The sequence below is a fragment of the Schistocerca nitens genome, chromosome 4 (assembly GCF_023898315.1).
Source record: "Schistocerca nitens isolate TAMUIC-IGC-003100 chromosome 4, iqSchNite1.1, whole genome shotgun sequence".
NCBI classification, from domain to species: domain Eukaryota; kingdom Metazoa; phylum Arthropoda; class Insecta; order Orthoptera; family Acrididae; genus Schistocerca; species Schistocerca nitens.
Genome location: NC_064617.1, coordinates 727,960,194 through 727,975,478, shown reverse-complemented (window position 1 = coordinate 727,975,478; position 15,285 = coordinate 727,960,194). Strand labels below are relative to the sequence as shown.

Here is a 15,285-nt window from a genome sequence, read left to right as displayed (position 1 = left end):
AGCTCTCTGATTATTATACCTGCAATTATGTCCTACATTCTGTATGCACTTGAAATACCTGCACCCACCTCCTCAAAAGCTACTTTTCCCTTCCCATCATTAGCACTGGATTTTTCTTCAGTTTGCTCTCTCTTTCTGCACATAGTCAAAGCAAGGAAGGCATAAAAAACAGAACTGAAAACTTGCTAACCAGAATAATAGCGCGTTAACTGTAGTCATGTGGAGGGGGTGAGGAGGAGAGGAAGGGAGGGAGCTGGATGGAAGATTCGGGAAGGGTGGCTGAGTGCTGGGAGGGAACCGGTAGATACAACAGCTTAAGAAAGCAGGAGAGATGGGAAGCAGGTATACGGGATAAGAGTGTGACACCTGCGCCAATGGCACAGGTGAGTTCCTGCAGCACACAGTCGGTTGTGAAGAGGAATTACATTTTTTTTTAATGCAAAGAAAAGAACATAAATACCACAACACAAAACAATTTACACAGAACAGTTATTTCTGTTGATATATGTTGATTACTTATCAGTATGTGTTGCATTCAAGATAAGGTCATGAGACTATAACTTACTAGATTCAGGACTAGTAGTTCCTTCTATTGACCCCTACAAATTTGTTCTTGGTCACAGTTTGGCAGTGGCCATTTGGTTAGGTGGACAGCTTGTTGGTAGTAATGCCCATATAAAACGCTGTGCAGAAATTGCAGCAGAGATGGTATACAACCACCAGATACAAGTTACTCTCAGCTACATGGGATAGGAGTTTCTGCTATCCTCCTGACTGCATACTTGCCCCACGCATCTGTCCACGTCCATCTAAGCTATCAGCCCCATTCCGCCAACCAACCCTCGCATCCTTTCTCCATTAGCCCATGTGATACAATTACTCACCCCAGTCAACCTGCAGAAACGCAGCCCCAGCATTGCGTGTTGTGCTGACGTACATACGTGTGAGTGAGTGAGTGTGTGTGTGTGTGTGTGTGTGTGAATAATTCTACTAACATTGGGAAGTTATCAGTTTTGGCAACTAGATTATGTACAGCAGGAACCATACTCTCTTCTTTGCGCTATGATTAATGTGTTTTTCAACAGGTGTCCTACCTAATAGTTGATGAAATGCATCATGAGCATCCAGAGCTGATCAGAGATCAATATTGGGATGAGGTATTTCCAGCCCAGCTGCCATACACAATAGCCTCAGAGCCATTCAGAGAACAACATCCTCAGCCATCAACAGCCAACATTGAAGTGCCAAAATCTATGGCAGAACCGTTACTGGCAAAGCCAGAGGATGGGGGAGACCATAATGTGAGTAATCCTTATGTGTGTTTCATAAACTGTAAATCAGTCAAATAGACACTGTTTTTCAAGGTTTTTGTTGATGAAACAAATTTTTGTGTTATTACATGTGAGAGATTGTAATTTTTTTTCCCTTGCTCCTCTTGTCTGCCTCATTTAATATATTTTTTTGCTATGGTTAGCAATATTCCCTTGTTACGACAGCCTCTCTTCATTGATCTTTAATCTTTTAAGTTAATTACTTTTTTCTGTATCTGTCATTTGTAGATGTTAGCTTTTTATGAATCTAATGAAAAGTTAAAAAAATAGTTTTTCGTATGCACTGTGCCGCTGCCCCCTGCCCGCTCTCCCCATAGTACTCTGTTGCTCCTTTGACTTCAGGAAATGACTAATGACTTTTGTTTAACAGAAGTAAAAGTAAGCTAAAATTCTCACGGCAGTCCAGTAGAGACCACTATGTCATCAGCCATGAATGGAACAATACTGCTTGTGCACACTGGTGTACATTGTCTGTTTATATAACAGAGGGTTGTCAGCGTAGGACGTGGCCCATCAAATTGCGGTGCACCTCAGTGATGTGATTCAAACATCCAACCCATAGCCTGCAACTTAAAATATTGAAAATCTGCCTTTTACTTGTTATTTGTGATCATCAGCATCAGCTGATGACATTTACCTACAAATTATGACTTATAGGTGCATTGATGAGAATGCAAAAAATCTGCTTGGTGCCTTCTTGGACGGTACACAACTGTCTCCATATGACAAATTTGGCCTTCAGACGTCCATTAAGAACAACAGTATGAACCTCCTAACACTGTGGAGGGTCGATAAGGAGGACAAGGGAATACTGGGAACAGAATCTACATCAGCAGCATGGGTTTCCTTGTAGGATTTGCCTAATGCCATATGAGTGTGGCAGTAGCCAGGTATTATTGCACTTCCTAGGTGTGCTGTCCTGTTTTAAGGCAGGGAGGTGGGTCAGTCTTGTTGTGGGCTGGTGTCATGTACAGTTGTTCGATACCTATCACTCTTCAGAGTAATTTGAGGACTGTGCAGCACTGGGACAGGGTCCTCAAACTTCTTGTCCAGCCCACCTGCCTCTTTGATGCCTACCTCAAGGAGTCTGTGATGAATCGAAAGGAGCAGCTTGCAGTATCAGCTGGCATGAATCCAATGCAGCAAACTAGAGACCAGTTGAAACTTGTAGTCTACCATGGTAGGAACCCTACTCACACACTTTGACTTCAGGAAGGGTGCTACAGACTTGATCAGCAATGTCTGAACCACTTTTTGTCAGCATGCCAAGGACATTAACAGTGCATATGGTATTGTCTACTTCCAAACCACGTTCATTTTGGTTACTATTTCTTCTTTCGTTCTTTCTTCCTTTTAATGTGGTTGTATTGTGCATGCATGTTTTTTGAAACAATTGTAAGTAATGGTCTGAATAGACTTGTAGAAATAAATTTTGTGTATCTTGTATTAATCTATAAATTTGAACAATAAATTTGTTGTTGAATATGTAAGTTTAAATAATATTATTGTTTATTTTAAATTCTCTTTGGTATGGAATAAATGTTTATCATTTCACCTTTACAGTTTGATGATACCCATAGTGGTATTCATTTTTTTGCCGGTGGAAAACGGAGCCTGAGTCGTGTTAGTACTCGTGAACGAATGACCTCTGCGGGTTCAGCATCGAGCATAAACACCAACGTTGGAAGTCTGGCGAGTTCCATTCACCGTGTGGGCTCTGTGACATCTGTTCTCAGGAGACTGTTTTCACGTGATGGCAGTGGCACTGGATCAGTTGTCACTACCACAACTGTCCCTTCCAATATTCCAGATGGTAGTGCTGGCAACTCTGCTGGTATGTTGGTTTCATTGTTGTCTTCATTCTTAGAATTCTATAGCATGCAAACATTGTAGAGTGGATGAAACACATTAATATGTGTGTGTGTGTGTGTGTGTGTGTGTGTGTGTGTGTTATGTCTCACAAGTAATGAAAGAAAGTGTAGTACAAAATATCTGTCTGCCCAACACATCCCTTACTGTCACTTCATATTTGATATTTTTCAGCATAGGAGAAAATCGTTTGTGGCTAAGTACTTAATTATTTATTTGTAAAAACAAAGATGATGTAACTTACCAAATGAAAGCGTTGGTATGTTGATAGACACACACACACACACACACACACACACACACACACACACACACACACACACACAAAATTCAAGCTTTCGCAACCCACGGTTGCTTCATCAGTAAAGAGGGAAGGAGAGGGAAAGACGAAAGGATGTGGGTTTTAAGGGAAAGGGTAAGGAGTCATTCCAATCCCAGGAGCGGAAAGACTTACCTTATGGGGAAAAAAGGAGAGGTATACACTTATTTTCTGATACAATATTGAAATTTGTTGAGAAGACTAGGAGACAGTTATTTGCAGAATTTGGGACTAATTATTTTCTGATGGGATAGTAACATGACACGAGTTTTCACTGCATTTAATTTAAGTCCCAGATGTTACACTCATCTAAACAGAGAAGACACATCATCATTTATCTGCACAAAAGCAGTGTTGATATTTTTAGGCATGGCACTTAAATAAAGCTGGAGATCATTGGCATAGTATCATATTTACTGAAGGATGCAATTGATATGAAGTTCCAGGTACACAATGAGAACAGAAGTGAATCCGGGACTCACTGCTGTGTCATTCCTGAGAGGATTGGCACCCAGGGAGTGATCAAAGTAGTAAGAGACCGGACTTGCATTTGGGAGAATGATGGCTCAGACACCTGTCCAGCAATCCATATTATATTAACCATCTCAAAATTGATTAAAGTAGCTGCCATGATAGTTCCTTTGAAACGGACATGGTCAGTTTCATTCCCTAGCCTTCCTTGGTCCAAGTTCTTGCTCTGGATTTAATGACCTCATTATCAATTTAAATCTTAAAATCAATTCTTTAATTCTTTTTTGCTTCCTGGACAACTTTTGAACATGCTGCTGTCTGTTCCTCAAGTAACCTTAAAACTACTTAAGCGCAGTTTTAGCAATATTTCAAAATTGACATATAAAATGCTTTCCCAAAGTGTATTGTCATTGTTCTCATGTAATAACTTAACTGTAATTAGTGCTTGTGTGTTATGGCATTTACGAAACTAGTGATGGTCTCGTAAGCTGGATTTGTCACAAATATTCAGTCCGTTGACTATGGACAATGTTTTCAAGGACTTTGGATACAGCAAGTAAAATGATGATTCACCAGTAATCACAAGGTGGTCATTTTCCTTTTTAGGGATACTTTAGATTATGCTTCTTTTCCTTCTAGATATATGCAACATTTTTGATCATGATTACGATGATATAATCATTTCCTTTCACTTCATAAGAAATTATTATTATTGCCTTTTTTGTGTTCAGGTTCAAGAATGCCGAAAAGCAATAGTGCTGCTAGTTTGAAACCTCCATTTGCTGGGGGAGGGAGTATGCGAATAGCAGACCAAGTCATAGAAGAAGTGGATGAACAGTCAACAGTAACTTCAATGAGGCCACCAGACTTGAGGCCAAATGTTCGCACAATTTTTGCAAGTGGTGTGCCTCACTTCCCAGGGCCTCCACCACCATCAGCACCAGTTGCAGTTCCTCATAGTGTACAGGTAGGTTGTAGAGAGGATATTTTTACTTGCAGTATTTACAAAGCAGGTAATGAAATAAAGTATGATCTCTCTTCAACACTATTTAGATTCTTTGTTCGGTTACGTGGGGAGCTTCACCTTGAAGTGTAGTAATTTTACAGTAAAATTTACTTACTAATTCTGCACCATGTGTAGAGGAACAAAGTTGCACTGGAATTTGTATACCAATAAAGATTTTGCCAGATAAGAGCGAATGTTTCAATAAGTGGTCTGTGAAATATTTAGAAGTTAGTTGTGGCAGGTAAGACTTTGTTATCAAGTACAGTAGTAACAAAAAATCAATAAATAGATATGTGACTGAGCTAAAATTTATGCACAGCCAAACTTTAATTTTAAGTAACCATTTATAATTCTGTACACCAACTTGAAAATATTTTTTATTAGAGACCAGTTAAATAATATTTTAAAACATTACTTAAAAGGTAACTAAATTAAGTAACTTCAAAAACAAAAATTTATGTAGTGGCTTTCATCTTCGGCCATAAAACTGTTTGCATGCAACACTAATTCATCATGTGCAAGTCTCTTGTCTTTGCATAATTACTGCTACCTACATCCATTGGAACCCGTTTATTGTATTCAAGCGTTGTTCTTTCACTGCAATTTTTATTCCACCACTCCACCCCCCTCGATATGTTTCTTCATTACCAAATGCCCTATCACATTCCTTGTTTTATTCAGGTTGTGCCACAAAGCATTTTTCCCCAATTCAATTTAGTGCTGCTTCATTAGCTATCTGAGTGTCAAACTAATTCTCAGTATTTCTCTGTGACACATGTCAAAAACTACTACTCTCTTCTTGTCTATACTTTTCATCACCCACGCTTCACTTCCATAATGGTTAGGGCAACCAAAAATATAAAAATGATTAAGTATTGCCAGAAAAACCACAGTACACTCGATGAAATTTGAACATTATATATGAATATTGCAGATTTTCAATGACTTGTGCAACCCCTCTATTAATAAAATCATCTTCAATTCAGATAAATGCATGGTGCAGAACAGTAACAATAAAAAACATTCATAATATCTTACTTTGAGGAAAGAGAAACAGTTGTCATTAAATTTATTCATGATGCTGAATGGAATGAACATTATCATCAAAAATATTTTGCTCGTTCATCCAGTAATGTAAAAACAAAGCACCATTCAAAGTGCAAAGTTTATTATTTGCATACTGTTACAATTTATGCTGTAACTGCAGTTTATCGCTATTCATTTAATTTTAATAACTAGTTTACTTAGTCAGCTATGGCTCACAATGCATCATTGTCCTCTCTTTGTTTTCACTACAGGCTAGTGGTCCGCATCTCAACATTACACCACTGTCATCATCAGCTCCTGCATCAGCTGTGGTTATGCCAGCTGCTGCTGTTTCACCTGCTCCTTCAAGCACAACATACACAGAAATTATGTCTGTGAAGAGTGCACCAGGATATGGGGATTCCTCAAAGATTGGGCCAGGAGGAAGAGTAGATCGCTTCACTAGTCAGCCTGCATCACAAGGAGATAGCACGAGTTTCTTTGGAGGAAGGACATCTCAAGCAGACGGTGATGATGTGAGCATTGGTGGTTCTAGTACAAATAGTTCAGAGGATGATGAGTTTACACGCCTGAAACAAACTCGACAAAAAGAACGCAAAGAAAAGCTGATACAAAGGTTGGCAAGGTCGGTCAGTGCACAACATCCAGGTTCTTTAGACAATGAGACGTTACTGCTTGAAATTACTGGTGACTCGAGAACTGGCTTACTGTCTTCATCCCAAAGATCTAGTGTACTTGGAGATTCTAATGTATGACAACAAACTGACAAAAGTAGAATGCCAAATTGAGCAGAATGATTGTTAAACTTCCATACACAATGGTAGACACAATTGTGTGAACAAAGCTGTGACAAAACTCGGTTCAGATTGTACACTTTGCTGTTATTTTTATATCTCTGCAACTTATAGCTGCCTCTTGGCTATAAACGCACAGTATTTGTAATTTAGTCTCAAGTATTGATATTTTGAGGACCATGAAAGTGAATTAAGGTATTTTACTTAAAGAATGACTGTTGTGGAATCTCGTAAGCATTTCATACTAGGTCACAAGAATAGTTAATTGACATACTTAGTGTATATAACAACATTAAACACTATATCCTCCCACCTGCCAAACATTCCAATCTTTCAGGTAATCCTGTACTAGTTTTGGGAGTATATATATGCTGGAAATATTTTCGTGTGCTGAAACTGCGTGTTATACCTCAAATATTTATTTATATTGTAACACATAAAAGAAGTGCCAGTACCAGTGAACTGAAAATCATCCAGTGTTTTGCTGATGTGGTTATTGTGCTGTTTGAGATTAGATTTTAAATGGACAGCAGAAAATGTATCTTATACTGAAGTGTTCTCCATAAAAGCTGGTGCTTTGATACTTTGTTCCTGTGTATATATAGACAGTGTAATTGTACTTATAAGAAATTGCAATTGCTGATATTTATGTTTTTGACAGTATTTTTGGATAGTCGGTACAATAATACAATGGATTAACTTTTATGATAGAGGAAATATGGTCTCTTGAACTCCGTGTTGTGCAGGTAATGTTCTCACAAACTTCTTTAATAACTTATGTATGTTTTATCTCAGTTTTGAAAGGTTAATTGACATATTCTTTGTTTTATGATGTATGAGATAGATGATGAATGTTCATTTATTCACTGAGTTAGCTTAGACACATAATAAATACAAAAATGTTGAATTCCCATAATTCGAAGTGTCGTCGTTTGGAGAACGGAATTCATGGGTTACAACAAAAGGCATACAGGACAACCTTATTAATCTGAAAGTTCAGTCAGCTTCTCCCTTTCTAAAACAACTGTAACATTTCCCTGTTCCACAACCTGTTTAAACAAGTGAGTTGACTGTAAATATTCTGTGTAGTGTTAATTTTCAGTTTTAAATTTTTGGTTGTAATTTTTGTATTTTTATATCACGTTGTTGTTTTGTTGTGTACTAACAGCTGAGGTCTTCGAAGAAAAAATGACAATGGCTTTAGACACCTTTCATTTTGGAAAGTGAAATAGTAGTGTATGAAAAAGAGTCACATATTTTTATGAGCTACTCTTCATTATCTTGAAAGCAGAGCTATATATTATGCAAGAAATTCTGTGGTGCTTTAGTATTTTTTGAAATTTGTATTTTATCAGACTCTGGTTATTGATATAGTTAATGCTACCAGTTGTGCCTGCCAGAAAAAAAGGAAACACAAGTATTTTAAGTTTAGCACCTATAATTTACACAGTCCTATGTCTGTGACATTTGTATCATGTTCTTAAATATATCGCTTTCATTTTTTCACCACATTACTGCATGGGAATGTACTAAATAAACACTGTGATTTTTTTTGTGACTGTGACAAACAAGTCAGCACAATTGGACAAACATGTCTGTATAATGTAAGACTGCCAAATGTCTATTTCTTTTTAATTATTAATTTTATAATTGACTGTGAGTTTTTATTGAGCTGGTAAATGTGTGCAGTAATTGACTTGTGATATTCAGAGGAAAATGTATGCAGTGTGTTTGGTGTCAGTTGGTTTTTGAAAAAAGAGAAAAAATTAAAAAATATTTGTTTGAAGTCCCAGAGATACAGATCAATAAAGCAATATTTAAACTTACCACTTCTCACCATTTGCTTACAGTTAGTGTTGCAGACAGCTATGCAGACATGTTCATAGAGAAATGCTGATAAGGAAGAAATAAATAAAAATATTTTCATTTTTATCAGGTAAGCTGCGTTAGTACAGTCATATGTGCATCAGTATGGAAAACACACATGTATAATAATTACCCAAACATATTTTTTATTACTGTGGCAACAGTTTGAACATGGGTGTCTTCTGGAAGTTGCCTGGATTATAGAATGCAGTAAAATCATCAAAGTATCTTATGTGATTTATTGGGATGGCTAATTCCTTTCAGAAGTTAGTTGCTAATTTCACCCAACTGGTGGTCCCCTTGAATAACTTGTGCTAGAAAGGCAAGACCTTCCTTTGGGGGAAAGAGTCATCAGGCTTCCTTTGAGGCAATTAAAGCCGCCCTTAGGAACTCTCCTTTGTTAGTTACGCTGGATTTCGGCAAGCACACATCCAATTCTGGGCTGGCAACGGGATTTCTCCAGGAACATCGGGGGCAGTCGCATCCCATCACCTACACATCATGCGGCTTATATTTAATGTATAAGTGGGAAGCTTCACCTTGGAGAAATTTAAGTTCTACCTAGAGCATAGGGAATTTGTTCTCGAGACTGATAATCAGGCCTTGAATTGGATATTGGCCCACCTCAGAAAAACTGGTAGAGTTGCGCATTGGGCAGTCCACATCTCCACGTTTTGTATAGCTCTTTTGCATTCTCAAGAGGAGGGAGGGAAAAGAGTCTCATATTTTCCAAATACAAAACAGGCTTTTAAATGGCAAGCACATGGTTAAATATGTTCTTAATAAAGTTATTGTGTGTCAAATGGGGAAGGGCGACCACACATTCAAAATTTTTTTGCCTCAGGTATTGGTTCTCACTGTCTTTGGGTATTTTCGCAGCTCCATACTGCATATTCATCTAGGTTTCCATAAGATCTTGGCCAAAATTAGACATGTTTTGACCTTCTAAATGTAAAGATATACATCAGTTAGTAGGATGTTGTCAGTTATGTAAACAAGGGAAGCCTAATTCTAATGCATGCAAGGATTTCCTCGAGTACTATTGATAGCAGGCTCATGAGCTATCTCTTTGTGGGCTATGTAGAACCGCTTCCATGTACTTGGTGAGGGGGAATTTTTTAAGTCTTGGTAGTGGTGGGATGGGTTTTCCTATTTTTAGCTGGATAATTTCCAGCCACAGGGTCACTAGTGGCCATTCTGTACAGCATCTTACCAAATCTTTGCCATCTTTGGACCACTGAGCACCCTAGTAAGTGATAATGCTCTGGCATTTACGTCTAGCGAATTCCAGAGATGTTGATACTGCTTACTACCCCCCAGCCATACTTTGCTGAGCTCATGAATGGGAATTTGAAGGCCACCTTGATAATATTTCATGCTAGGTCCCAAAAATGCTGGGATCTTTCTATCATGTCGTTAAATCTTGCTTTTAATGCTGTTTAGCATGAGGCCATCAAGGTCTCTCCAGCCTCATTAATCCTGGCCTATTGAATTAAATCTCCCTTGAATAATTTTTGGACCACTGACAGGCTATTCCTTGAGAAAGTCCCCCCCCCCCCCCAACCATCCAACATAACTAAGAGAGCTTGCACATAGGAGTCAGGTATGTAGATACAATTGTGGGAGGTGTGATTACAAGGGGAAGGTCGGAGGCCCTGTATTTGTGCATAGGTTTAATGTCGGAGTCGAGGCTGAGCCAACCCTTTCTAATAAACTGGCTCACTGTTTTATAGGCCCCTGTAAAATTTTAAGATTTCTGAATCCACTTAATATCTTGGTCCATAATCAATTGAATGGAAAAATCTCTAACGTATGTGTCAGGTTGGTGTCAAACCGTGTTAGGGCATCTTTGAGTTTCAGTGGGGAGGCTGAGCTGTTCATGCTTGTCTTTTATCAATTTTGCCCCTTATTGATGATCTTTGTCAGGATAACTTTGGAGGTATACTGGTGGCACCATCAGTGGGGAGAAAGCCATGAAGCAGGAAGGCTTTGGACAGAGAGTGTGTGTGTGTGTGATGCAGATCAAGTTGGCCAGGGGTGTGAGAGGTTTGGAGTTCTGGATGGTACATGAGTGAATGAATAGAATTCTGTGGATGCACTGAGCCAGGTTTTGACAGTCTCTTGTCGCCTGCCCTGCGAAGTGGTTTCTGTGAGTGGGCATGATATTTTGGAAAACACACCAGCAACTTGGAGATAATTTGGCCAGTTTGATGGTAGTGAAAGCAGTCCGGTCTCTTGCAGGCTTAAGGAGTGGGAGGATGGCAAACATCCTGTCCAAGTTAAGTAACTCCCATGGATGTCCTTACCTCTCGCCCCTCCCCTCCTGGTGATGTTCATGCAACCACCACTCATAATTAATAGCAGCTGTTTATTAAAAGTCATTTGGTTAAAAACTGATCAGTGAATTTTGGCTAGCTGTAGCTGCCTAATAAGTGACTGTTAATTGTTTTGAAAATTCCATATTTTGTTGTCCACTGAATGAAAATGGTCTCATCATTAATAGCAACTGTTTAAAAATTATTTGCATAAATCTGATCAGTGAATTTTGGATTACTGTAGCCACTTATCCAGTGACTGTTAATTGTTTTTAAAATTTTGTATCTTTCCTGTCTACTGAGTAACAGTGGGTTTATAATTAATGGCAGCTGTTTAAAGATCATTGAGCTAAAAAGAAAACGTTGCTAGTGGCTCATAATTAGTGGCAGCTGTTTAAAATTCATTTTCCTAAAGTATCCTCAGTCAATTTTACTGTTGATTGCTTTTAAAACTCATTTGACTTTAATAAAGGCAAGTTATGTATTTAAGATGATGATTGCTGAAGCAGTTGTGTGGGGACCCCAGTTGCTCCATCAGGGTGACTCAATCCCAAATCTACCCACCGAAATTCTTAGTTGTAACTACCTACACTGGAACAATGCAGTACATATTCTACCTCATAAGAAATCAGCCAAAGAAACAAGCAGGCATTAGAAGCAGACTGTTCACAAGTTGTGACCAAAGTTATAGCAAAATCTCTGTTTTAATTAGAACTTTGAATGACATTCATTCAAAGATTCTGAGAAAGCTTTTAACTTGGTTTCAACAGAAACTGTACAAACAGCCATTTAGACCCAGGGCACTGGTTCAACTAATGTCAGTATACTGATGAACACACATGTCAATGCTACAGCTTACATGGACTTCTTGACAATAGTGAGAAATTGAATGAAGAATCAATATCACCGAAACAAATCTCAGCAGATTCAGATGAAGTTTTCAGAACCTTAATCTGTAAAAACAAGAAAGGTATACATGATACTCAAATACAACTTCTGTGAAGTATACAAACAACAAATTATGGCTAGTGCTAAACTGCTCAAACTGATAACTGCAGGAATTATTTTTAGGCTATATATGTTATGAGATGAGCAGAAAGAAGCCACTGCTCCTCCTCTTTCACTAGTCAGTGTCCATGTAGCAGTATATGGATTGGACAGCCATTCGCTTGGATGGTGATGTAAGCGGACACGACCATCAGCCTGATGTAACAGGAAATGTGATTCATCTGACCAGGTGATAAATCACTACTGATCCATAATGCAATCTTTATGATGTGGTGCCAACTGCTGCCATAATTGACATTGTTGTTGGCCAACATGGAAACATATGGGTTCATTTGTTGCAGAGCCCCACATTCAACAATGTGCACTGAACAGTGTCCTCCGAAACACTTGTGCCTGAACCAGATCTTCCACAGATCACCTCCTGTCCTGTACAGAGTGAGCAACCCTCCAGTCTCCATGTTCTGTGATGAGGCGTGGACAGCTAACACATTGTTACGTACTAGTTGTTTTGTCATCCTTCTACCACTTCTATCCATACATGCTGATGACATCAGCATGTGAGTAGACAACCAGCTTCACCATTCAGAGGGTGTGAGGTCACATCGTACATCATCATCATCAGTTATCTGCTATATTAGCAGGTCCTTTGCCTCTCCATTTTCTGCGATCCATTGCTTCCTTCTTAAGGCTGCTGTATGTTGTACTGTCCATCATATCATCCAGTATCTGGAATCTCTTCCTTCCTCGCTTCATTTTCCCTTCTACATAACCTTCTAAAACTGTTTTTATCAGTCCGTCATTCTTTCTTAATATATGCCCAATCCAATTTCTTTTTCTTCTCTTTATTACATCTAGTAACTGTCTTTTCTCTCCCACTCTTCTCAGTACCTCTTCATTTCTTACTCTGTCCATCCAACTTATTCTTTCCATCTTCCGCCATGTCCAGATCTCAAAAGCCTCCAGCCTTTCTCTGTCTTTTTTCGTCATAGTCCATGTTTCAGCGCCATATAGAACAACACTCCATACAAGACATTTTATGAGTCTCTTTCTGAGTTCTCTGTCCAGACCGCTGCAGAAGATTCTCCTTTTCTTATAAAATGCCTCTTTTGCCATTGCTATCCTTGTTTTAATTTCTGTGGTGCACTTCCAGTCGGTGTCTATCCTGCTTCCAAGATACTTAAAATTTTGCACCTGTTCTAGTGTTTCTCCATTCAGCACAATTTTTATTTCCTTATTTCCTCCTATTGCCAATACTTTTGCTTTATTTGTGTTAATTTTCATTCCATATTTTTTTCCGTTAGTTGCAATGGTGTCCACCAAATCCTGTAATTCTTTTTCCCTGTGACTAGAAGGACCATGTCATCAGCAAATCTCAAACACCCTACTCTTCATCCTCCAATTTCTACTCCTTTGTCATCTAATGAGCATTGGTCAATCACATTTTCCAAGTACAGGTTGAAAAGAGTAGGTGATAAACAGAATCCTTGTCTTACTCCTTTCCCTAGTCTGATCCAGTTTGTACTTCTTCCTCTCACTTTAACTGAAACTTTTTGATTAAGGTGTAATGAGTTTATAAGTCTTCTGGTTTTCCAGTCCACTCTCTTTTCCCTCATAATAGTCGCCAGCTTGTCCCAAACCACATTGTCAAATGCCTTTTCTAAATCGATGAAGCACATATATAGGTCTCTTCCTTTTTCAATAAACCTTTCTCCCAAGATTCGTAGGAGCCCTATTGCATCTCTAGTGCCCGTATTCCGTCTAAAGCGAAACTGCTCCTTGCCGAGATTCTCCTCTATTACTTTTTCAAGTCTTTTATTAATTATTCTTAACATCACTTTGGCTGCATGTGAAATGAGGCTGATTGTCCTGTGCTCGCTGCATTTCTTGGGTCCTTGTTTTTTCGGTAATGGAATCATTACTGTTGTCAAAGTCCTCAGGCCATTCACCACTGTAATATATTTTATTACACAACCTCAATATTTCTCTTATTCCATTGTGGTTCAAGCATTTTAGTATTTCTCCTGGTGTTGTATCTGTACCTAATGCTTTGCCATTTTTCATTGCAGCAATGGCAGACTTTACTTCTTCCATTATGATGGTCGGTCCTTTCTCTTCATCACTTACACTGTTGTGTGATTCAAGTTCCAGAGTTTCTGGTTTGCTATTTGTGTCATATAGCTCTTTTATATATTCTTCCCATCTCTGGAGGACATCGTCACGATCTTTGTACACTACCTCTTTGTCTTTACTCAAAATTTCCATAGTAGCTCTTCCTGCTCTGTTTTGTTCCCATGTCATAGTCTTTACACTGTTGCATAGTAAGTCGTACCTTCCCTTCCTGTCCAGTTCTTCAATTTCATCACATTCCTCTTTTAGCCATTTTTTCCTAGCCTGCTCTGTTTCTCTTCGCAGTTCGTTATTTAACCTTCGGTATATCTTTCTTGCATCTTCAGTGTTCTTGTTTTTCAATTTTCTTCTCTCCTCCATCTTGGAAATCATTTCTTGTGTGACCCATGGGTTTTTTGACCTTTTCCCTTTTACATATCCTATATTTTGCTGTACTGCTTTAATGATTCCTTCTTTCAGCATATTCCAGTACTCGTTGGCATTATCAGGTGCTTCTTTGTCTCGTAATGTGTTTAGAAAGTCCCGAGACAGCATTTCTGTAATTTGTTCTTTGTTGGACCTTATCTTCTCTAAATCACACTTCTTCACCATGGTCGCCTTTTTCAGTTTTTTCATTCTTATTTCTATTTCTGCCATAAGTAAGTTGTGGTCACTATTAATATCTGCACCTGGTAATGAGTGCACCTTCTTGATTGCTTACCCTTTGTTAAAGTTGCTTATGTCAGTAGAATTCCCTGTTCCATATCATCACTAACCATTTTTGCTCCACTTATATAGTTTCTTTGCCGCATATGTGACTGCAGTGCCAACAGACAGTATTTACTCCTGTGGTGGGCTGTGGTCGTAATTTTTTGGGCTGTCAGTGTATCTTTACGGTTTTAGTTCAATTCCATCTTTATCTTTTTGCCGAAGTCTGATGACTCTACTGCATCCAACTTGATGCAATACAACTCCTCTGTGATTTGTTATCCTTCAATGAGAAATAGCAGCAGCTGAGTCTGTCATGTCTGTATTATTGTCCTTTTAGCCAGACTTTGTGTGGCAAGGTGTGGGAGCAGAACTAGCTGGACATGCCCAATGACTTGAAGCAATTTACCGAGTATCTTCAGTTAAATACTGCAAATGTTCTTTC

General features: G+C 38.6%; 1 protein-coding gene across 4 annotated transcripts in view; it reads left to right on the top strand.

The window, feature by feature from the left end:
* The window catches only part of LOC126252900 (bestrophin-2-like), a 467,283-nt gene extending 458,620 nt beyond the window's left edge, over window positions 1-8,663 (top strand). For all 4 annotated transcript variants that reach the window (XM_049953873.1, XM_049953871.1, XM_049953870.1 and 1 more), the window contains 4 exons: window positions 1,086-1,301; window positions 2,895-3,165; window positions 4,722-4,957; window positions 6,295-8,663. In XM_049953873.1, coding sequence (XP_049809830.1) covers window positions 1,086-1,301; window positions 2,895-3,165; window positions 4,722-4,957; window positions 6,295-6,798 — 1,227 coding nt within the window. In that variant the 3' untranslated portion in view covers window positions 6,799-8,663. The remainder of the gene's footprint in view (window positions 1-1,085; window positions 1,302-2,894; window positions 3,166-4,721; window positions 4,958-6,294) is intronic.
* Window positions 8,664-15,285: the final 6,622 nt, after the last annotated feature.